Source organism: Propithecus coquereli, unplaced genomic scaffold, assembly GCF_000956105.1.
Source record: "Propithecus coquereli isolate 6110/MARCELLA unplaced genomic scaffold, Pcoq_1.0 Scaffold89, whole genome shotgun sequence".
Classification (NCBI taxonomy): Eukaryota; Metazoa; Chordata; class Mammalia; order Primates; family Indriidae; genus Propithecus; species Propithecus coquereli.
Window position 1 is genome coordinate 7275552 of NW_012155173.1, and position 23987 is coordinate 7299538.

A 23987-nucleotide genomic window follows, 5' to 3' on the forward strand; every position below is an offset into this window, starting at 1 on the left:
GTCTATCACAGGCAGGTCTCTAGCACACTGCACCTGAGCAGTGATGAGGAGTGTGGCCTCTGGGATGTCCCACTTCCCAGCCGTGAGGCCTTGAGTAGTTACATGACCGCTTTGTACTTCAGCTTTTCAGTCTCCAAACTGGGGATCGTGATGGCACGTACTCGGTAGGGTTGGGTGAGGACTAAATGTAAAGTACTTGTAACTGTGCCTGGCGCATAGTAGGTGCTCAATAAATGGCTATTATTATTATTGCTGCTCCACTAAGGCAGGCTTTGAGTTTTTTATGATCCCATTTTACAGATGACAAAATTGAAGTTTGGGTGGTTTGCTCCAGGTTACATAGTTAGGATGTGATATGAGCAGAACCGGAGGCCAGTCTTCAAAGCCATCGCCACCTCCCCACCCTCGGCCTCTCCTATCCTTGGAGTCTCATGGGGAAGGGACGCTTCTGCAGAAGCATGCAGCCCACACAGAATTCCTGATAGCAGGTCCCACGGACTGTTCTGCATGGGCGATTGGTGTCTCTCCTACTAGACAGGGAAGATCTAGAGGACAAGGGGACAATCAAGTCTATCTCTGTGTCCATAGCTTGCAGCACAAGGCTCTACCCTGAGAATGTGCTCAGTGCGTGCGGGTTGACCGACCAGGACATGGAATATCCCTCCGTTCCACTACATCCTTGAGAGAAGATCTGTATCACCGGAGGCCACCTCACAAGGAAACAAGAGAAACATTAGTTCCCTAAACCCTGGCTAGTGTTACACATTACATGTAACATCAACTGGAAGGCTATCTTTTTCTATTCGCATCGTTCTTCCACACTCCCAGGTTTGCAGAGACCAAAGACCAGCCAGTGAGGTAGAACCCATGATCACATGCACACATAGACAAACAAGAGTGACTCCACAGACAGACATGGCACACCCGCACACAATAGTATGCTTAAATGGCAAGTGTGAACCTTGAAACTCACCATCATGCACATGCATGCCCGGGCAGATATTCCCAGGCCCAGGCAGCCTAGGTTCGAATCCCAGTTTTACCACCTGTTAACACTGGATCTCATTGTTACTCATCTGTAATTTAAAGATAATAATATCTATCATGCAGGGTCACTGTAAAGATTAAATGATAAAATGTATGTAAAGTGCTTAGCTAGATCCCAGCAAATTGTAAAGATTCAGTAAATAATAGAGATGACAATGACAATGATGACGATGATGATGGCAATGCTGGTGATGTTGAAGATGGTGGTAATGTCACATCCTCTGGACTCAGAGGTGCTCACTAAAAGAATGAATCGATGATGAGCTTCAAAGATGCCTGGGGTGGGATGCAGGGGCATTGAGCACAGACGGGAAGGTGACCCAGGCCAGTTGACACTTTTATAGCTGCTTTTGAACTGCCTGAGATCCAGGCTTCAAAGGCATTGCTTTGGCGTCACATATTTGTGTTTTTGTCTTTCTCGTTTTCATTTCAAGGTTGCCCATTCCAGGTGGCAAAATGAAGTAATAAACACTCTCCTTCCTGTTCTCCTCCTCCCCCTCCTCCTCCCTCTCCTGCTCTTCTCCAGATTGTAATTAGTGTTCCTAACTCTGAGGTTCTCTGAATATGAAGGGACCTAAAAAGTCATATTTAATACAGAAACGCCCTCCATACCGTCCATGCCAGTCGGCTGTCCTGCTTGCACACCCCCAGTAACAGGAAGCTCACCACCTCTCTTGGCAGGCTGTTTTAGGCAGGTCTATTGCCTAAAAGAATGGAGCCTGCCTCCTTGCGCTGCCCTGTCACCGCCGTCCTCTTAAAACCACCTCTGTTCAGGGGTCTGTCTTCTGTTCCCTGGGATTGCCCTAGAGGGAAGGGATAGAGGTACCTAAAAAAGTTAGCGCAGGGGAACGAGCACTAGCCTGGGAGTCAGGAGCTGGGGGTTTGCATCCAACCCATTCATTGTCATTGAGCAAGTCACTCCCTTTCTCCCAGCCTCAGTTTCCCCATCTGTAAAAGAAGGAGTTTGAACACCCCTTCCCCACCAAAAAAACAATCTCATAGGGCCCTTCCACTTTAACAAACATCTATTTTTCCAAGTCTTCCTTTCTTCAGCTTAATCTTGCTCCCTTGTTCCTCAAACACTCCACGCTATTCTCTGTTCCCTCACATCATGGTTCAACATCGTCATCATTTTGCAAGGGGACGTGTAGCAGCCCAATATACGGTTGATAGAATAATGTGTCTTAAACAGTGGAGAACTTTATCCCGTTAAGTGTTTACAACAGCCCTGAGATCTAAGTCTCACTTTATAGACAAGGAAACTGAGGTTCTGAGAGGAACAGTAGCTTGCTCGAGGTCTTACAGCCAGCAAACAATGGGGCCAGAATTTGAACCACAGCCAGCTTGATTCAGGAGCTTAGAGCCACATTCTCAGAGCTAGGATTCCAGGAGCCAGAGGCATCACAGCAAAGCCACCCACCCAAGAGTGTCTATTCTGACCACAGCATCCTGCCTCCTTGCCCTGCAGCCCCCGCAGCCTCCGCTTTCCGGATCTGGCAGTCTCTCTGCTCCTCTCCACAGGGAGAACAACTTCATCAAGGACTTCCCCCAGCTGGCCGACGGGCTGTTGGTGATCCCGCTGCCGGTGGAGGAGCAGTGCCGGGGGGTCCTCTCCGAGCCCCTCCCGGACCTCCAGTTGCTCACTGGTAAGACCCACGTGCTGGAACCCTCCCCAGGCTCCCCGACCACACACCTGGTCTGCAGGTGCACGTCAGCCCTCAGCAGATCCACGCCGGACCCAGCCGGGCCTCCCAGAGGTGCCGCTGTGAGAACAGGCACACTCTTTCCCAGTGAGGGTTTAGCCTCCGTGTCTGAGTCTCAAAACTCTAATTGACAATTTTCTGATATTTTTTCACTTCCAGTAGTTTGTTTTCTTGGTTCATTTTTTAAGTCATTCTAAAGTCAAGCCAGCGGACACTCCCACCAAGAGGCTCTCCTGCTTGAAAGCACTTGAGTTACACAGCTTGTTTTTGGTACGTGGGCACGAGCCTTTCATCGGGTGTGTATTATTTTTCCTATGTTGTACGTAAGGAATCTCGGTTCAGAGAGGTGAAGGGAACAGCCCAAGGCCACACAGCATATCTGCCAGGACTAGAACCATAGCAACAAGTCTTTTGTCCTTTTCACTCCACTGAGCTGCCCCCCCCCAACCCCAACAACTCCCGCAAACCTCTGTCTGTCCCTATGGGGACGTTGTCTTTTGCAGGCTCTCCTGGAACTCCATATTTTCTGTCCCACCCCAGGATGTCCTTCTGCTCCTCCTTTTCTTCTCCCAGTTCCTCTCCCACCCTGTTGTTGAGAAATGTCCTAAGACGTAAGGGTCTTGACTCTGCCTTTTTGATACGGGAGTTGCGTGTCTTAGCCGCTGCCCCGGGAGAATGGTCACCCTGATGGTGGATGGATGATCTAGCTCCCTCGCTGACTCGCTGAGAGGGGAATGGTCCCCCAGGGAAGACCTCGTAGTGTGACACACTTAGGCTTAAATGCCACCACCCCTGTCACTTGTGAGCTCTGGGAGACCTCAGGCAAGTCATCTAACCTCCACGAGCCTTTCCTGTAAAATGGCGTAGACAGAGGAGAGAACGCACACGTGTTGGGGGGCCCTGGGGGACCAGGCACTTCTTAGGTGTTAACCTATGTGACCCTGCAAGGGCGTTACTGTGCCCCTGTAAACTGGTTAGAACGGCCATGCACTCCCCCAAGGCCGTGTGGCCAGTCCACTGTGACATCAGGATGAAGCCTGGTCGGTCTCGACTCCGAAGCTGATGCCGCGTGGATATAAAAAGCACCTTGTAAAATGTGTCTAAAAACTTCTATGCCTTCCTTAATTTATATTTTTCTTAAGATCATAGGATTTCGGAGCTGACATGTACTCTAAAGACATCTAGTCCAATCTTCCTTCCTGATGAGGAATCAGGTCGACAATATCTGCCCCAAGTGATCATCCCTCTTTGGATACCCCCAGTGATGGGGAGTTCACTACATTCCCATGGTCCGTGGCGGGGGTGGGGGTGCTGTGTTGTAATGGAAAGGCCCCTGGACCTGTCACTGATCAGTGTATGTCCTTGGGCAATTTCCCTCTCTGAGCCTCAGGTTTTTTTTTTTTTAAATATGCGGTAAAACAAACATTTTTCGAAATTCTAGGGAGAAATAGCGATCATATACATAAAATGTTTGGTATACTGTGGGTCTCTATTAGTGGTACAAACTGTTGCGATTATTTGTTTTGATTCAGGGATCTTCGAAGGTTTCTCCTAATAAAGAAACTGTTACATTTCAAGTTTTTTTTTTTTTTTTTTATTTAATCACCCAGAATAATTCCTCCCCTGATCCCAGAGCTTCATTCTATCCCTAATCCCCAGCTGGGGATCAGGGATAGAGCAGGAGTCAGGGATAGAGTAACTCAGGGATGGGTTTAGAATCAGGAGTGGAATGAAAGGGAGTGAGTCAGTCGATCGGTATTTACTGAGCGACTACTGCGTGTCAGGCTCTGTTCTAGGCTCCTCCGAGGAGAAGTGGGAATAATACAGACCGTGGCCTTGGCCTCGAGAAGCTGACATTCCACTGGAGAGGCTTCTATTCTAGGCTCGAATCCAGGAAAGAGCAGGGATGGGGGAAGTGAGGGAAGAAGTGATAGCCATTTTTGGGGTAGCCCAGGGGTGGGGTGAGCGGCAGAGAAGATGGTTGTGTAAGTATTTTTTTTTTTTCCTTTTGGACATCACGACACTAAGTGAAAGAGCTGCCTCAACAGCCTGCATCAAAATGTTCTTCCACCCATGTTGGAGATAGTCCTTGGTTGCCGACAGCCCCGCCAAGCTGCTTTGCACGTGGAGGAGCAGTAATCGGAGGGCCAGAGGCTGCCTGCCTCAGTGTCTGGGTCTCCTTGTGCAGGCTGTTTTCTTTGCCTTCAGTCAGAAACACAGCCCACTCCTTCCTGCCTCCACCTGCTCTCCTCTTCTCCCCAGCCTCTGCAAAGGAAGGTCAGGAGAAGCAGAGCAGATAAACAGAGAGGACATATTTATAACAAAACAACCTTGCTCCAGTGGACATATCTTTGGGGATCATGAATATTTTACTTTAAAATGAAAGCCTCTAAAAAATTATATTATTCCTGAAAAGGCTAAAGAGGAAAAAAAAAATGTTGACAGTAATGGACAACTTTAATACTACAGTAATGTCCAGGAAGAAATCATTCGTTCCAATGAGATTCTCATTTTAATCTTGGTATCAAATATCTCTCTAAGTGCCTACTCACCAGGGGACAAGAGAAAAGGATAGAAAATGTGCCCGCATTTGCAGAGGCACAAGAAAACATGGATATATAACAAAAGCAATAATAACTGCTGATGTGACTAGCATTTCTTTTTTATGTATTTTTTTTCCTTGATTATAAAGAAGACAGTTGGAAAAGCTTAGGATAGAAAATTTAGAAAATGGAGGTGAATATAAATCAGAAAACAAGGATTTTTTTCATACAGACATCACCCAAAGTTAATCCCTTGCTAACATTTTATTTTGTTTTTCCTTAGTTTATTTTTTGTTTATACCTATGTTTCCAGAAATGCATTCTACAAAACATGAGCTCTGGTGGACCCTCTGTGCAAAAGGGGTTCTAGAATCAACGAAGTTTGCACACTCCCTACATGGAGCTTTAAAATGCATATCAGTCTATTCAAGGCGCTGAGAAATTATACAGTTTAACTTCATTTAGTCAATATTTGGGTAATGCTTATGAACATCCATGTTCCCATGCTAAAAAATAGTCTATGCAGGGGTCTGGAAACAAAGGCGCAGATAATGGATGTTAGGCTTTGCAGGTGGTCTCTGCTGCAACTGCTCACTTTGGCTAGGGCAGTGTGAAAGCAGCTACAGATAGATAGGTAACAAATGGCCAGTAGTTTGCTGACTCTTGGTCTACATGTTCAGCATTTCTAGGTTACCAAAGGGCTTCCACTTCTATTACCTGATTTGAGTCTCACAATATGCCCACGAAATAAGTTCATCAGAGATAGCTGCAGAGTCAGATGGGGAAACAGAGGCACTGAGATGTCTAGAGCCTGGTGCAAGTTGCCAATGGGGTTAGGTGGGACCTGAATCTGACCTGTGGTCGCTCTCGCTTGTAGGGTAAAGGAGCCTGGCAAGCTGCTGAGCAGAGAAAAAAATCAGGGGTGGGGCTGAGATCAGAGGCCAGGAAGAGGCCTGGAGGTGGGGTTTAGATAAAATTGTCAACCCTGATGAAAGCCTGCACTTGGAAGAGGTGGCCATTACCCAGAGCCGAGAACTGCAGGGTGGGTGTCGCGGTGTGAAGCGTCTAAATTCTGGGCTTACGTGACCATCTTATTTCCCCCCCCAGGAGACATCAGGTATGACGAGGCCATGGGCTACCCCATGGTGCAGCAGTGGCGGGTCCGGAGCAACCTCTACCGTGTGAAGCTCAGCACCATCACCCTCTCAGCAGGTGAGGACCACTGCCCGGGCAGCCAAGGGACTTGGAGTGATTGAGCACACATCCCCAAGGACCTAGGGTGTGCCAGGGCCTGTGTCAGCACTGGGGATGCTGAGGAAATGAGGCTGAACCCTCCCTGCCATCGAAGAGCTCCCAGGGAGGGTGGCTGGACAAGCTGACAGACGGTAGGGTGAACACAGTCGTGGGGTAGCCGCAGCACACAAGAGGGAGCTGTCCATTCTGGGGGAGTCCGAGAGGTTCCTGGAGGAAGGGATATCTGAGCAGGGTGTGGAAAGATGAATAGGAGAGTGGGGATAAACGACAATCTAAGTCACGTTTATGTTCTTGAAGTATCTCAGTTTTGTGAATTGTAAATTCTTCTCAGGCACCAATTCGTCTGTCCTCTCCTAGCTAATTCCGTTTTCTGCCTATCTCCTATACAACAATTAATAAATAGCCCCTCTCCCCATTCTCATACATGCATCACCCGCACTTTACCCACATGAACCCTAGGCTCCAGCAGATGGGGACAATATGTAGTGCTCAAAAAGGGACATGTTCTTTTATGCCCCTGTGACTTTGCACATGCTGTTCCCTCTGCCTGGATCTCCTTGCCTTAGGAATATACACTATTCTACTCTACCCCTTTCTCCTTTCCCCTCAAAACAACTCAAAAGAATTCCCCATGCTTGGATACCTATATCAAAGCACTAAGTGCTTAATTCATATCTGAATCTTGTCTGTCTCCCACACTGACCTGAGGACTGTGGTCTTATTTATTCAGTATACCCAGAAATGAACCGAGAATCAACACATTGTTGGTGCTCATGTATGATGGAGGAATTAAAAAATACATATAAAGAGAACCTAAAAAAAAAAAAGGAATGAATGAATGAACCTAGAAAGATGAGACCTGTTCTTTTCTACCCTGGCTCTTACTCATAATGATGTCACTGGTTTATTGTCTGAGTGTCTCCTAATTATCCATGAGTTCTTTCCTTTTTTAATATCACTTTGTTCATCAGCAAAATGGAGCTCTTTTAGCCTGGGAATTGTAGGACTTCACTCTCTGGGAAGTACAAGTAGTAATTATTGCTAACATCGGTCAAATGCTTTATAATGTTCCATTTCTTATGACTTGGAACAGCCCTATGAGGAAGGCATTATTTATCCCACTTTTCTTCAGATAAGGAAACTGAAAGTCAGAGAGGTTAAGTAACTTGCCCAAGGTCACACAGCTAGTAAGTGGCAGAACAGGGAGCAGAGCAGGGATTTGATTGCAGTTTCGTCTGCCTGCACAAGAGCCACAGGGCATCTCCATGGTGTTGTTGTTTGTTACTTAACAGAAACCATCTCATTATTAACACTGCCGTATTAATTACCCAGCTGCACAAGTTAACAGGTTGATGGAGAGGAGTTGTTCTAATCAAATATCCATTCTTTGAGCCCTGCTTCTGTCCCCCCAACAGACACATGCTATGCTGGTAAGACTGTGATGTTCCTATTAGAACTACAAAGGTGTATCTGCTTTAATTAATCAATAATGATGCTCCTGGAAACCCCTTTATAAATCAAATGTTGGCAAATTGGAGCTCATTTTTAATGCTGGAGAGGAGCTTGCTCTTTTACGTTTTACTTTGATGTGGCGCGGAATTGGCCGTTCTTGGAATCGTCGTGGTTGATATGTTTGCTGTGTCCCAGGAACTGTGCCATGTACCTGGCTGGGGTGGAGGTGTGGGCACATTCGGAGACAAATAAGATAAAGCTGTTGACTTGGAGGTGGTGTGTGTTGGAAGTGCAGACAGTAGGTACTCCTGGCCACAATGGTGTGAAAGGCTTCTTGGGGGAGAGGTGACCTCCAGGGACCTTGAGGCATGGGTGTGACCTAGGACAAAATGAGGCCATATCAGGTGGACATGAATGTGTTTGTGTGTGTCGAGGGTAGCAAGGATGTAAGGGGAGAAGGGATGGCGGAAATCCCAGGTCACATTCAGGATAAATAAGAAAACCGATTTGGCTAGAGCTAAAGCCTGGTGTGGGTGGCTCATGGGAGATGACCCTGGAGTCGTGAATGCCCCAGTAAGGTCACTGGGCTTTATCCAGTAGCAAGGAGGAGCTCAGGAAGATCTCAGCACTCCTGGAAGGACAGCTTGGTCTTGTGCCTGTTTGAGGAAGGAGAGGGGAGAGACAGCTGTTACCCGGTGCCGTGCAGGCCCAGCGCTAGGTGCTGAGGACTTAGCATTAGACAAGGGGAAACAGAGCAGCCTCTGTGGCAAGCTAGGGAGACAGAACACACCACTGTTCCAAGGCAGCAACAGCAGAGATCAAAAGGGAAGCAATGCTACAGGAAATTAAACCAGGAATCAGATCCGTGGGCACAGAATATATGCTGAGCCTGGGTGAATGCAGCCCCGGGAATCCAGCCATGGACAGTTGGAGCCCTGGCTTATTTGCTGCAGTAGAAAGCGCATGCACTGTGGAGTGAAGACCAAAGTGGGTTTGAATCCAGCTCCTCTAGCTGGAGGGCCAAAGCAGGCCACTCACAGTCTCCCGGCTTGGACTTGCTCATTACACGATGGAAGTTGTTGTCAAGCTTACACTGTTGTGGCTGGGGTCAAGTTAGAGAAGGAGGGTGAAACAGCTCGCAGCTTTCCCAGTACATATCAGCTGCTCAGTCAGTAGACATCAATTTTGACTTCCTGATGGTGACTTTCAAGTCCCCACGGTCTAGGTCGCTGAGTTCAGGCCTTCATCTCCTATAGATCCCCTCTTGGTCGTAGTGTCTGGTGTGTCTGCCAGAGAGAGAGGGAGCATTCTGTGCTGTGTAAGTGAGGGGATGATGTCATGTTGGGACTAGTGCAGCCACCAGGCTGCCACTGGGGTGAAGGGGAAGGCGCCAAATCCAGGCTGGAAAGAGCCCCCTGCCCCTGCACAATGTGCTGCCACCGCCTCCCAGGTCTGACCACCTCCACGTGCTCACCCCCTGTCCAGGCTTCACCAACGTCCTCAAGATCCTGACCAAGGAGAGCAGTCGCGAGGAGCTGCTGTCCTTCATCCAGCACTACGGCTCCCACTACATCGCAGAAGCCCTCTATGGCTCCGAGCTCACCTGCATCATCCACTTCCCCAGCAAGAAGGTGCAGCAGCAGCTGTGGCTCCAGTATCAGAAAGGTAAGCCTGGAGTGCCTGCTGGAGGCAGCGGCCAGGCAGGGTGTAGCGGGAAGGTGGCTGGGGAGACAGACGAGCTGCCTTGGGTCTCAATCCCGGCTCTGCCACGTGTAAGCTGTGCGGCCCTAGGCAAGTGCCTGCCTCGCTCTGGGCTCCAGTTTTACCGTGGGCTGAGTGAGGGATCATACGATGATCTCTCAGCATTCTTTGAGTTCAGACATTTCCCGAGGCCCCACGTTAGTATTCTGGACTCCAGAACTCTTGCCTTCTCATGCCGGCTTTGTTTCCTGCCTCCTTTCCTGCCTCCGTTCCTCGAAACAACCGCAGAGGAGGAGGCAGCTGAGCGGTGTCTCCTTGACACCTTCTTTCCACGCTCCTTTGGAGAACCTAAGAACTCCTGCTCCTCTGGAAAAAAGAAAATCACCTATGTCCAAGGGGACGGTTTCTAGTCTGTCCAATGGAGAGAGAGGCTTTTATCCTCAGGAAGGGTCACCAGATATTTCTTCCCTCTGATTCTCAGCTATTATCAGAATTGAAATTCCCCAAACCAGATGCAAGAGACCAGTCTCTGCCACCCACCTTGGGAAGGTCATTCTCTTCCTACCTCAGTCTTTCCTTTCCATGAAATGGGCACCAACATAGCTATTCTTGTCTCTTTCCCACATGGAAGGGAAGTGGTTTATGTAATAGCGTTTTGAGAAAGTTAGAGACACTGCACACGTGTATATACGTATTTTAATAGGTGAGTGCATTCGTACTCCCATGTCACATATGAGAACATGAGTCTCAGACGTGCCAAGTCAAGTTCATAGACACACAGCTAATAAGTAGCAGGGCCGGGATTGGAAACCAAGGCTCCAACTGCAGCATTGGAACCATGGCTGCAAAAGCCCACCTCTTTCCCTCTTTTAACTCTACTGGGGTGCTTGTTGTTATAATTAATATAATACTACTACTATCAATTAATTGTAAAAGAAAGACTCTCTGTTGATGGAAAGGGTGAGGAGCAATGTTAAAAACTTGCTGGCATCTTCTTCGTGTGGCTAAACTACCCTGTCTCCAGGAACGAAGTCAACCATAATTAATAAAACCACAGAATATGGGAGGCAGGGCTGGGAGGGGAGGAGAAAGCGTGCACACAGCTCCCCTTGGTAGGGCCAAGGCCACTCTGGGGTGTTCCACGCCCCCATCCTGTACTTCTTATGTGGCCACACATTCCTAACTGGATGGAGTCCTGGTCCACACTCCTTTGCCATCTCCACAACCCTTCCCTTCTGTCCCTGGGTGCTTTGCATCCCCAGTCATGCCCCCACCCCTTCCTGTTTCCCGTGTGCAGCCGTGTGGGGCACAAGGTGGTTTATGGGCACAAGGGATATAATCGAGTTGTCTGGGAATAGCTCCGTTTTATGGCTGTGACAATGACAGTCTTTAAGGAAGTGCATTAAATCAATAGAAGTCTCGTTGTGCTACCTTATAAATAACGTGACACATCATTAAGCAGGGCAATAAGCTTCAGGACTTTGAAGTAATACAATTAGGTTATGTTTATAAAAACCTTTGCTCACTGTGGCCACTGAACTAATTTGCCTCATGCCACATTTGGGGCCTGGGACGCCACTCTGTTGCTATATCCCACCCATCTTCATCCTTGGCTGCTTTTAGGCCTTGCACTTGACTTTCTCATTGCAGAAAATCCTATCCCTTGTATGGCAAATGCATGGAATCTGTTACAACGAAGATCGCGGGGGGCTGAAAGCATGCTGAAATAGCAGCTGCGGGGCTCCCCTTCAAGACCTGGCTTTCCCACAAACTTGTCAGGTGAACTTGGGGCTTTCTTCTCTGGGCTTCTAGTTTGCAAAAGCACTATTCTTCCTTCCATCATCCATAATTGCTCCCAGGAAGAGCACAGGGGATATATTGCAGCCCACTCAACCATTCTGCCTATGTTTCTTCCTCTCCGTCTCCACCTGCTGTGACCACCTAGACAGAAGATCAAACACTCTGGTTTTATTTATTAAGTTTGGGAGTGATGCTAGGGAGTGGGGAGATGAGAAGCTGGGATTCGCCTCCGTGGAGTGGAAAGAACCCTTGGGACTCAGAGTTAGCTGGCGTCCTTTCCCTCCCCAGCCATAAGTTATGTGTCACTGACATCTGCTAAGCACTGGGAACCAGGCCAAGATGAATCTGGGCTTGGAGGCTGAGAACTCTGGGGGCAGAGCTTGAGAGAAGAGGAGAGACAGCGCAGTGCTGAAGTGGGATAGATGGGATTTCACGTCCTGACTCCTCTTTCCACACACCCGCCGGGTGGCCTCGGGTGAAGTGACTTCTAAGTGTCTGTTTCCTCGTGTGTTAAATGAGAGATAGTAATTCCCTCGCGTGACTTTTGGGAGAATAAAATGATAATTCAGGTAAAACGCCTGGCACATAATAGATACATAAAAAACAGTACTTGAAATAAAACAAAAATTGGGGGCATCAGCTGAGGATTCTAGTCCTGGCCCCGTCCCTTGCTGATGTGCGACCTCGACCCTCCTTTCTCCTCATGAACTATATATGTCACTAGAAGAGGACAACCCCTGCAAATTTCCTTTTAATTCAGAGAGGGGTGAGTGGAGGGGTTCTGGGATTCTTCAAAATCTTTGAAATCTTAGAAATCCAAGCCTCAGACAGTGGTTTCTCCTTGTCTAGAAGGGTCAAGCTTGGTAGAGCGGATTGGGGAAAATAGACCAAATAGGGCATGGATGACAACCAGGAACATTTGTCCAGCCCTCTACAGTTTGCAGATGGCCTTCCTTTAATGCTCCCATCTACCTCATTGAAGCAAAGAAGGCAAGGGCACCCACTCCTCCCTTTGCAGAAGGGAAACCCGAAGCTCAGAGAAGCAAAGGGGCACAGTTCGTCAGTGAAGGAGATGGTGTTTGAATCCCTACCTGAGCCCAGGACTTCCCTCCCCCTAGTTTTGGTGTCACCAGACACCAGAAACAAATGTCCCAGCCTTTCCAGGTTTAGTAATGATGGGACCTTGGCCACTATTATGATCTGCAGAAGCCACTGGAAATTACTGGGAAGCCGAGAAAGATGGGGTGACTGTGCCTGATTAAAATATTTCCCACAAGAGGTTGTTTTACTCTCATTCCCCTGAGTGCTTCTAAGTGCGTGTTTCACAGGAAAAAAAAGTCACATTTATCATTCATTCATTCTTTGTTTTACCGAACATTTCCCAAGTGCTTCTTCTCTGCCCACCTTGTGCCAGAGACATTTGCTCTGTTCCTATATTGTTCATTTCCAGCCTGCCTTAGTCTCCCAACATTTCATCATTTTTGTTATAGACTTAAAAAAAATCCATCGGTGGACATCTGAGAAGAGGGACAGGGATGGTGCGTGGCAGGACACCCAGTCACTATCATATCATGGCCTGTAGCTTTCCTGTGCCAGTTCTGAACAGCTGGGGAGTGGCTTGTCTAGACCACTGCACACGGGTCATTGGGACCATTGGGAAAGAGAGCTGTGATCAGCTAGCAATGTCCAGGCTAGATACAGAAATGAGGTGTGGTGGTCCAGATCCCGTGTTTTTTCTTTCCTGTAATAGGGCAAGAATAAAAGCTAGAATAATATTGCTTTTGGTGTTGATTCCATAGCGGGCACCAGGCATGCCAAGAACCACTAGCAAGATCCAGGCAGGGAGGAGTGGAGTTTTCTATCACCAGGTAGGGATTTTGGGCTTTCAGCAGTCTGTAGGGCACTGGAGCACTGAACAGGTGAATAAAGTAGAGCCTCGTCGAATCCAGGAAGTGCTGGGCCTTAGGAGGCAACTAGAGTAACCAGAGTCATTCCTGGAAGCCCCAAGTCCCAGGTGTGATTAGAATGGAAGCTGTTCAGCCTGTCGGGTTCCTTTAACCATCACCTCTGCCCTCATGCCGTCCCACAGACACCATGTGAAGTCCCGAGTCTCTTGCCCTAGAGTAATACTTGCACAACATGTTGCTGTGCTCTTGCCACTCCTGCATTTTGAAAAGCTACTTTTTTCCCACTGGGGCTCCATTTCACCCTTTGACTCGATATTCACACACTCTCCCTAGCTGTGACCTTGATACGTGAGCCTTAAATCATGATTAGGTCTCTCTGTATAAAGTCACCCTTCCTATGGCTACCTTGGATAAGGACTTCTTCATTTGGAGATAAAGCACAAGTTTTGCAGTCAGATGGACCCCAGTCCAAATCCCAGCTCTGCCTCTTACCAGCTGTGTGATCTTGAGCAAATTGCTTCCCTCTCTGAGATCAGTTTCCCCATATGCAAAATGCAAAGTCACTGTACAGTGAATAACAGATCAAAGAGATGGCCCCACCTAACAAATTAGGTGAATTGGACACCTAATTATTATCTTGATCCAGACATTCCCTCCACACATGGCTGCCACATGCACTCGGGTTACCGTGTTCCCAGGTGTGTGTGTGCGTGCGCACGCGAAGGCTCAAGTGTGTGTGAGCAGGGGGACACAGCCGCTAATTTACTCCCATCCCTTGTCGCTTGACCCAGGACCAGGGAGAGGGCTAGACTGGCCTGGGGTGGGGAGGGCCTCACTGAGTTTAGCTGCAGGCTGGGAGCCAGTGAAAGGAGGAGCTGCAAAGCTAGATGGAGGTTTCAAAAGGGGTCCGTCTGTGAGTTGTGTCATCCTCTGTCATTCTCCACTTAGGATCGTGACAGATGCAGAAATTGCCATTCTAATAGGTTTCCTGGATTTTCATTTACCTTCTTTCTCATAGAGAAAGTGATTATGGAAAGTGAAAGTGTATGTGTGTGAAGGAATTGTTCATTTGACATGTGTGTATGAGAGAGAGAAAGAACTGGAGAGAGACAGACGGAGGAGGGAGGGAGGGAGGGGAGGAGGAGACAGAAAAACAGAGAGAGACAAAGTCATAAAAAGTCCACGAGAGAAATGGAGAGACAAAGAGAGACTAGAAGCAAAAGCATGTGCAATCAACGTGCCTTTCCCAAGTTCACTGCCTAGGTGACCCCTGTGGAAGGACGTTCTCCATGTGAAGCTTGCACCGTTCTTGAGTTTGGATTGCGAGAGTCCGTGGTTTGGAGATGTCCCTGTGATAAATACATGTCACCACTTTTAAAAGGTGTTTTATCTCTATTATAATTTTCCCAGGCTGTCCAAGGGAATGCATTTCTGCATTTCCATTTGAATTACAATGCACCTGTGACTGTCAGCTGAGACATTCCCAGACTCTTTTCTAAAGGAGTTTTTGGCTGTTTGAAAGGCAGCCCAGAGGTTGGGGTTGGGGGAGGAGAAGGGAGGGATTCCTCAACTGCCACCTCCTCTTGTGAGGACAGGTGTGGCCGAGGGGCTGCTATGAGCTGGAAAACTCTCCAGAGCTTTCAGTTTCCTGAGGGAACTGGCTTCAAAGACAGCAAGGAGACAGGAATGGAGTTGTTCTCAGGATCCGAGACCTGCAAGATGTTGGTTTAGTTCCTTAGGGATTTAACAGCCTGGAGGCAGTGTTCAGTTCCCGTCTTGCTTGACCTTTCAGCAGCGTTTGGCAGAGTTGCTGGCCTCCTGCTCGAGGCACTTTCTGTGTTTGTTTCCATGATGCCAGGTCTTCCTGGTTCCCACCTCCCTTCCTGCCTTTTGCTCCTCCTGCTCTTTCCCGGGCTCTCCCCACCTGCCAAATCAGAAAGCGTGGCTGTTTCCAGGAGCCTGTTGTGTTGGCCCCTCTTCCTAGACCGTCTCTTTGGGGACGCCGAGTCACGTCCTCTGCTGCCATCCCTACACTTGTGACTCCCCCTTTGCTAGCATTCCGGTGAAATGCACCATTATCTGTTTAGAGGCAGAGCCGGAAACCTAGGAAGCCTTCTCAGTACCTCCCTTGCCCTTGCTCCCCGCCATTTCCAAACCAACCCAAGTCCTATCAGTTTGAATTCCCAAGTAGCTCCTGAATTTGCCCACTTCTTTCCATCCCACTGCTGCCACCCGCCTGGCTGGCCTGGACTCCGGCTTTGCCTTCTCCCCACGCCCCTTGCATCTTCCCCTGCTCTGATCAGTCCTGACCACACAGCGGCCCTGAGGATGTGCATGAGTCGGGCTTCTCCAGAGAAACAGAACCAACAGGATGGATATAGAGAAAAAGAGAGAGACATGGTAGATATAGATATAGATTTATTACGGCGAATTGTCTTACATGATTTGGAGGCTGGGAAGTTTCAAGATCTGCACGTGGCAAGCGGGAGACCCAAGCGAGCTGATGGTGCAGTTTCAGTCTGAGTCAGAAGGCCGGAGAACCAGGAGAGACAATGGTGTAAGTTCTAGTCTGAGGCTGGCAGGCTCAATACCCAAGAAGAGTAGATGTTTCAGTTGGAGTCTGAAGGCAGGAAGAGGCCACTGTCCTAGCACAAGGCAGTCAGGCAGGAGGGTCAGCCTTTGATTCTATCTGATTGGACTAAGCCCACCCACATTAGGGAGGGCAATCTGCTTTACTTACTTCACTTTACTTACTTCAATTCAAATGTTAATGTCACCCAAAATCACTCTCACAGACACACCCAGAATGATGTTGGACCAAATATCTGGGCACTCCACAGCCTAATCCAGTTATTCAGTGACACACGAAATTAACCATCATCGGATGTTTCTAACATGGAGATCCCATTGTGCTATTCCTTGGATTAAACTCCTGGGCGTCTTGTCCTTGCCCTGAGGATAATTTCTAAACTGCTCCCCATGGCCTCAAGGCCCTGTCAGGTCTAATCTGTCCCCAGCCAACCTCTTCAGCACCCAACCCCCCCCATCTCTGCGCTCTCTGCCTGTCCTCTCAGCCATACTGAACCTCCTTCTGGTCTTAGAACAAATTGTAGTCCCTTTTGCAACTTGGCCTTTTGCTGCCTTTTTTTCCCCCTCTTTACTTCAGATCACTCAATGCAAACGTCACTTTCTCAGGAAACCCTTCAAGAAGCCTCAGGCTGGAGCAGGATCCTGTGTGACATTTTATTCATTCAGTGATGTTCCTTTGCTATACCAAACCTAGCTTGTAATTTCACATACATTAGTTTATGCCTGTCTCTGTCACGGCACGGCAAGCCATGTGAAGGCAGGGACCGTGTCTGCTTGGCTAACCCCTACGGCACAATGCCTAGCCAGTGCCTGGCATACAGATAGCATTCAATAACGTTTATTGAAATGAATGAATGAGAGAGTGAGCCTGAGAGGGTCATAAATGCCTTAGTATTATAGGCAAGATGTTGTTTGTCTGCATTTGTGTTTTATTGGGGATGAAAGTTTCCACAGCTTTCTTGCAATCTCAAAGGATTTCCTGGGTCCAAAAAAGATGAAGACTACTGATACGTAGAAGCACTTGGTTGAAGATCTGAGAGCACTGGCTTTGGCTTTGGCTTTGGACTAGGACAAACCTGTCTTCTCCAATTCCTAGCTGTGTGATCCCAGCGCAGTCCCCTCTGAGCCTCATTCTCAGCTATTATATGGGTTAAAAATCCCAGCCTGGCTGCATATTAGTCTACGCTAGGGGCCCAGCGTGGTAGCGGGAGTAGGCTTAAATATCCCCTTCCTCTCCCTTTGTACCTTGGCTTCTGTGCAGTTATTCGCAGGATTGGTCTAGCTCTAGGGCAGTGTACTTTCTTGTAGAGAGCAAGGAGACCGGAGGAGGTTAAATACGAGCTGGACACTCGCTAGCTTGCAGCACGCCAGAAGAGAGAGCCAACTTATTTCTCCTCAGAACCATGCAAAAAGACGATACAGGATGCGGTTCATTAAAGACAAATAGGCCCATGAGACTGCCGTTTCCACAAGATGAAATTACCAAAAAAAGCATTTGTTCCCCGGTTTAGATTGAGTCCATCTGGAACGGAACACCCCAGTCTTTTTCCTATTGGTGCGTACCAAAAATAATAATCCTTTGCGCGTGCTCAGTGCAGTGCACGTCGCAAAGCATTTGCACGGACATTGTTTCGTCCAATTTACTCCTCACAACGAGTCTGAGAGGTAGGCGCTGTTATCTGCTGCATTTCGCGCTTGAGGAAACTGAGGCTCCGAAGGGTGAGGCGACTTGTCAGAATTCACACCAGGGAGCTTTGCAAAGCAGGGATTTGAACCCAGGCTGCTTTAATCACGAAGTCAGTACTCACCCAAGCGTACCGTGGCAGCCTGGGAGAACTCTTTAGATGTTGACATCAAACCCGAGGGAACCATTTGCTCTTCTGTTCTGTTTCTCTTATCCACAGTTGAGCGAACCCAGAAAAGCTAAGGCTCAGAGTTTAGAACCTCAGCTTGGGCAGGGGCGGAAATATTCTCTTTACTGACCAAATACCTGCACAACTTGTTCCCAAATCTTAGCTTGGGGGGCAGTGTTATAACGTGAAGCCAGACCTTAAAAAGTCAGAGGTAGAAGAGGCCTTTAGAAATCAGGTAGCCAGGCCTGAGTTTTCTTTAGGTGCCAGTTATTATCAAATGGTAGCAACTGCCTGGAATACTGAGATTCTGGGCCGGGAACAGGCTCAGTGGGGAAGAATGCAGTGATTGCTTAGCAATGTCTGTCATGGGTGTGAAAGTAAGAAATAGTGACTCACGTATAAGGTGTTTTCCATTCCCTTCTATGTTAACCATTCCCATTCTACAGATGGGGAAGTTGAGGTCAGCTTATGTGATCAATTAATTAGAACCTGCAGTTGTGAAGGGAGAAATTTAATAACCAGCTAGAAGCATTTTTTTGGTATTCTACCTTGTGAAAACTTAAAGCAAATTCAAAGATTATTGGTTGCCAAAGCCCCCCACATACTCATAGATGGCAGAATAATTGGTTGGCAGACTTCCCATTATCTTATTTTGGGGTATGTGTGTGCACATACACACACACACACACACACACACACACACACACACACACACACACACACGCATGCACAAAATACATCATTGCCTGAAGCACCGGAGACTGTCTCCACTGTCCGTCTTTCTAGGGGAAGCAACAAGAGATTGTCACTGTCATAGTTACCCTGATTCTATTCAAACTGGAGCCCAACCACACTCATCTCCCTGTTGCAGACACAGTCCCAGGAGGGGAGACATGGACTGAGAGAGCAGGACTGTTAGACAAGACCCTTTTCTCCCAGCAGTCTTGCACTGAGAATGTGGAGTCTCCCTGGAGATGAATGTGGAACTTTTGTTATCTCTCTACCTTCAGCCCCTTAGTGAGAACAAAACGGTCTGGAGGGAAAAAAGATACACAGATGGAAGCTTTTGTCTTCCCCAGGTCATTGTCAGCAGGTCTAACCCGCCAAGCTGAGAGCAGCCTCACTCCCAGGCAGTCTTCTGAGATGCCACACCCCAAGGGCACCTTCCCCTGCTGACTCTCATTCCTTTCCTTTGTCCTTTCTCACCCCTCCCTCATTCCACAGTAGTTCTTTGAGACCCTCATATATGTCAGACTCTGTAGGAGGTGCTAAGGATGCCAAAGTAAGTGAGACACAGTCCCTGCTCTCAGGGAGCTCACAGTGGAAAAGACTAACATGTGAACAGATTGTTACAACCCTTTTGATAAGTGCGATGGGGAAGGGAAGCATAAGGCATGCATGCGTATGGAGTGCAGAGAGCAAAGCCGAGAGATGGGCCGTGAACCGCACCCAGGGTGGGCTGGGAAGTTGCCCTGGAGGAGAAGATGTCTAAGCGGAACCCTGCAGGTTGCGTGGCATTTGCCAACTGGAAAGGCGGAGAGGAAGGACATTCCAGGCCAGGGGACACAGATGCAAAGCTGGATGTGTGGAAAGGCCTGGCGCTGTCGGGGAACGCCGAGTCCTCTTGCACCAGTCAGGAGCGAGAATGCCTGGATGCCCGCAGGTGCTCCTGAGGAATGCCGGTGGCTTCCCTTTTAGACCTTCGAACATCGAACATCGTTGTGCCTCAGACTCCCAAGTAGCCAGAGGAACTTCCCTTGCCTCTGTGTACAGCTGAGAAATGTCACAAATAGGAAAGCTGAATCTCCAAAAATGCCTCAAATTAAGTAAAAACAACGGTCCAGTGTGGGAGGTACCAAGGGAATAGTTGGGAAAAAAAGAAAAATTAGGACTTCACATGGTTTTATGAAGATGATAGGAAATCATGTGATGAATTGGTCTATAGTAGGAACTCAGCACAAGTCAGTCATTGGTGCCTTCTCCTTACCAAAGGTTTAAGTTTCAACAAATGACAACATACATATCAAGCTGTGCGTGATCATCTGTCCTGTTTGTCAGATGTGTGACTTAGGTCAAGTTCTTTCGGTTCTCAGAGCCTTAATTCCTTTATCTTTGAAATGGGTATAATAATGCTTGTCTTCCAGTATAGTTATGAGAATTAAACGAAATAATGTAAAGTGATTGTCACTGCACCTGGAATGTAATCAATGCTCAGGAAATGCTAGCTATTAATATTATTATTATGAGACATAATTAAGCCATTGATGGTTATTATTACTATTAGTTTCCTCAAGCAAAAGGCATAACAATGTAGCTCTTTCCAGTCCTGACTACAGCAGCCTAAGATATATGCCCTCTTTCTGCCAGACTTCGTAAGTCATGGCTGTTTCTCCCTGGCTAATCTGCCAGCTTTTGAGTCTGAGCTCTGCGAGAACCTGGAGGTGGGAGTAGAAGGCAAAGTTGTCAGAACCGCCTGCATCCCAGCAGTGGGGCGCAGGGAGCATGTTTGCGCAGCTGAATACCAAGCTTACCTTGTTCAAGAAGCACGTGTAGGTGTGTATGGGTGTGTTGGAGGAGAGGCTGCCAGAGGAAAGGGAAACAATGAATTGCCTGTGTTGAGTTCCTACTGTGGGCCAACTAGTCACAAGATCTTCCTAACAGCCCTGTGAGGTCCAGATTATTATCTCCATCTTCCAAATGAGAAAAGTCATCTGCTCAAGGTCACATGGTTGATAATAGGCAGAAACAGGATTCCATCCCAGGACACTGTGACCAAAGTCCCCATGCTCTACTGTATCCGTATAACAACAGATGTCATGTACTGAGAATTCACTATATGCCAGGAGGAATGCTGGGCACTTCACATACACGATTTTATTTAATCTTCACAACAAACAACTCTCTAAAGTTGGTGTCTTTATGCCTAAGAAACTGAGATTCAGGAGTGAGGAATAAAATGTATAATCCAAAGGCACAGAGTTGGCAAATGGTGTATTCTCTCTTGCCTTCTCTTTCTTCTATCTTTTCTTCCTCCAATCCTCTATTTACATTTTACTGTTATCTAGCTACAGTGGGCACTCCAAAAAGAGTGTTCTCTTTGAGAGACCTTTCTCTTCTCCCTGCAACCATTAGAAGTACTTAGTCAGGAAGAGTGAAATAGGAGGTGACAGATCAGCATGATGTAAGCCTGTACGATGCTGGCCAGCCGGCTCCAGACCCTCGTTTCCTAGCAACCTCTGGGCTCTGGGTCAGACTGTGGGCTCTGAGACAGGCCTTAGAGACCAGCTTGACCCTTGCTACACTGGGTCAGAGCTGGCCTTATTGTCTTCATTCTGACATACCAGCCCTAGACCCCAGACTTTCCTCCTTATGGGCCTTTGTCCTCGGGGTCCTCCTTACTGTCCCTTCCCATTCCACAGATCCTGGCAGTGAGGGGCTGCTTTTGGAGATCTGGAGTCAGGAAGTCCTCAGAGTCAGGGGACCAGAATCATTGAAATTTACAACTGGAAAGATCTTCATTTAATAAACCTATTAATATAGATGGGGAAAATGGAGTCCCAGGGAGAAGAAACAAGTTGTTCCAAGGGAATCATAAATTACTAACAGGATTAGGATCACACAGGATCAGTACTCTCTTTTCCCTGCCCCATCCAAGAAGGCGTGCTGAGAGGCAAGCTAAGAGACCCTATGTGTCCAAAAGTATCTCTTTTTTTGTTTGTAAAAGCTTTGTTGAAATACAGTTCATATACCGCACAATGGAAGATATCTTTTTGAGCCTTCTCTTCCAGTGGTGACTTTGCACCAAGAAAAAGTTTGGGTTGTGTCCAGAAGGGAACACGACTTTCAATTATTTTATAGTTGAGAAGATTCTCTAAGGAAAAGCAAAAAACCATCCCTCCTACTTTTCTACTATATCCCATTTTCTGTTAGACTTAGTGATTCAGGGAGACAGCCGGTGAGAGGAGTGGGAGGTAGCATAACCAGCTGTTGCGAATTGTGACACAAAGTATTCACATGTGTCAACATATGAACCAGGCTGACCTGTGCACTGGTTTTATTCAGCAACAATCATAGTGCCTACTGCGTTTCAGGTACTGTGCTAGATGCCACAGATACAGCAGTAAATTAAATGGCACTCTGCTTTCATAGAGCTCATTCTAGTCTTGGGAAAAGATAGGTAACGAGAAAAACCACAATGACATGTGTAAGTGCTAGAGGAGGAAACAAAGCATGGTGCACACACCTGACTCAAACAGTGAGGTGGGTCAGAAAAGGCATTCCGGAAGACCTGAAGGAGGTAAGATTTAGGCCAACATAGGGGAGCAGAGGGAGGGAGAGTGTTTCAGGTAGCAAGAAAAGCTTGTACAAAAAAGTCTCTGAGGTAAGAAAAAAGTGTGAATGGAGGAGAGTGCTAGGGAGGGATGGAAACGGTGGCAAGATAAACCAAGAAAGACAGATGGGCAGGAACAAAGTCCCACTGGGATGTGTAGACCATGTTAAGACATTTGAACTTTTACTAGCAGCGATTAAAGGCCATTTAAAGGTTTTATATATTATTTCTAGCTATTGTATATTCCTATTATATATTGCATTTGCACTTTAGAATTTGACTCTGGCCAGTATGGGATAGGGCTGAACTTGGGATGGGAGGAAATACTTCCTCCCATGTGAGATGTTAGATTGGAGTCAGGAAGATCAGTTAGGAAGTTGTAGTAGTGTTTCAAGGAGAACAATGATAGCAGCTTCAAATGTAGCAGCCATGAGGAGTAAGAAAAGAATAAATGCATATGGAAAATACTAAGTTGCTAGTATGATGAGAATTTTGTGATTGAATGATAGAAGGTGGGAGGTGAGGAGTGAGGAAAATGATTAGAGATGGTGCCAGGCTTTCTGGTTGAAGTGCCTGAGTGAATGCTGGTGTTCCTTAGGTGAAACAAAAAAAGAACAGCTAAAGTGATGGTAGAGCTGAATTCAGTTTTTAATATGCCATGTCTGAGATTTCTAAGGGATATACAATTGACGATATAAAATGGGCAATTGGATATATACCAGTCTGATGATGAAAAGGAAGGTAAGACATGAAAAATAAAGGTTTGGCACCTAGTTGCATAGGTGACTGAAGTCATAGGAGAAAACAATATCTTCTAGAATAAACATAAAGTCACCCTTTTGCAATTTGTTTCCTGACGAAACTGCTTTCCCCTGTCACACGCAGTATTGTTTCTGACATTTTATTTTAGAGAGGCTTTATTTCATTCAGAGAGGCTGCATGTGCTGTTCATTTTTGGGCAGCTTTTACTTGCGTGTAAGATGTTATGGGGCATTGAAAAATAGTACATATTAAGTAGGCTGGAGTTAATATGTCCATTTCATTGAGGAATGGACAGGAATATGTGGTCATGATCCGCAAAGCAGAAGAGAAGGATACATACTGTCAGGGTTTTTGCTTTATCATTTGCACCTTTCACTCAGCTAACAGCCTTCTACGCCAGGGATATGTGTCCATTCGTATGTGACCTTTGTTCCAGCGTATCAATTAGTGCAAGTTTTATTCTCCTACACCCGGCCCCTGCGTCTTGGATCAGGTGAGGTAATATGCATGTCCGATCCCTCTCCATCCTTTGAGCGGTGATAGTTTTCATTTAACTTTATTTCTGGCACTCTGACGGCATCATTAAATGTGTCAAACAAGTTTCAGATCCTGGAGCCTGAGAGATTTTGAGATTTATCATTTTTAGGTTTAAATATTAAACGTCATTTCACAAAGCATGGGGCTTTATTCATGTGGCTTCTCAGAAATTAAACTTATGAAATTTTCATTTATCATAATATGAAGTTGTTTTCAATATTTAACTCTAAACATTTGTTGTCACTCTGAAGTAGCAGGGTGGACCTCACCCAATATTTGGTTCAGATATTGAGAGCGATAATGCCACACACATCCCAAGAGGATATAAAAAGATGTATTACTCATAATGAAGGTTTCTAGGGAGAGCAAAGAGCGCTTCCAAGCAGGCCCAAAATGGCTTGAGAGAGCAGGGACAGAAGACTGGCTTCGGTAGGGGAGCATAGGATTAAGTTGTGTCAGTTCCCAAGTACTATTTGGGGTTTGCATGGATTGACCCTCCCTCTGGCACC

The 23987-nt window shown here is 47.1% G+C and overlaps 1 protein-coding gene across 3 annotated transcripts in view; it reads left to right on the forward strand.

The window, feature by feature from the left end:
- ASTN2 (astrotactin 2) overlaps nt 1-23987 on the forward strand; it is an 893996-nt gene that overhangs the window by 636127 nt on the left and 233882 nt on the right. For all 3 annotated transcript variants that reach the window (XM_012664418.1, XM_012664417.1, XM_012664419.1), the window contains 3 exons: nt 2569-2693; nt 6401-6505; nt 9485-9664. In XM_012664418.1, coding sequence (XP_012519872.1) covers nt 2569-2693; nt 6401-6505; nt 9485-9664 — 410 coding nt within the window. The remainder of the gene's footprint in view (nt 1-2568; nt 2694-6400; nt 6506-9484; nt 9665-23987) is intronic.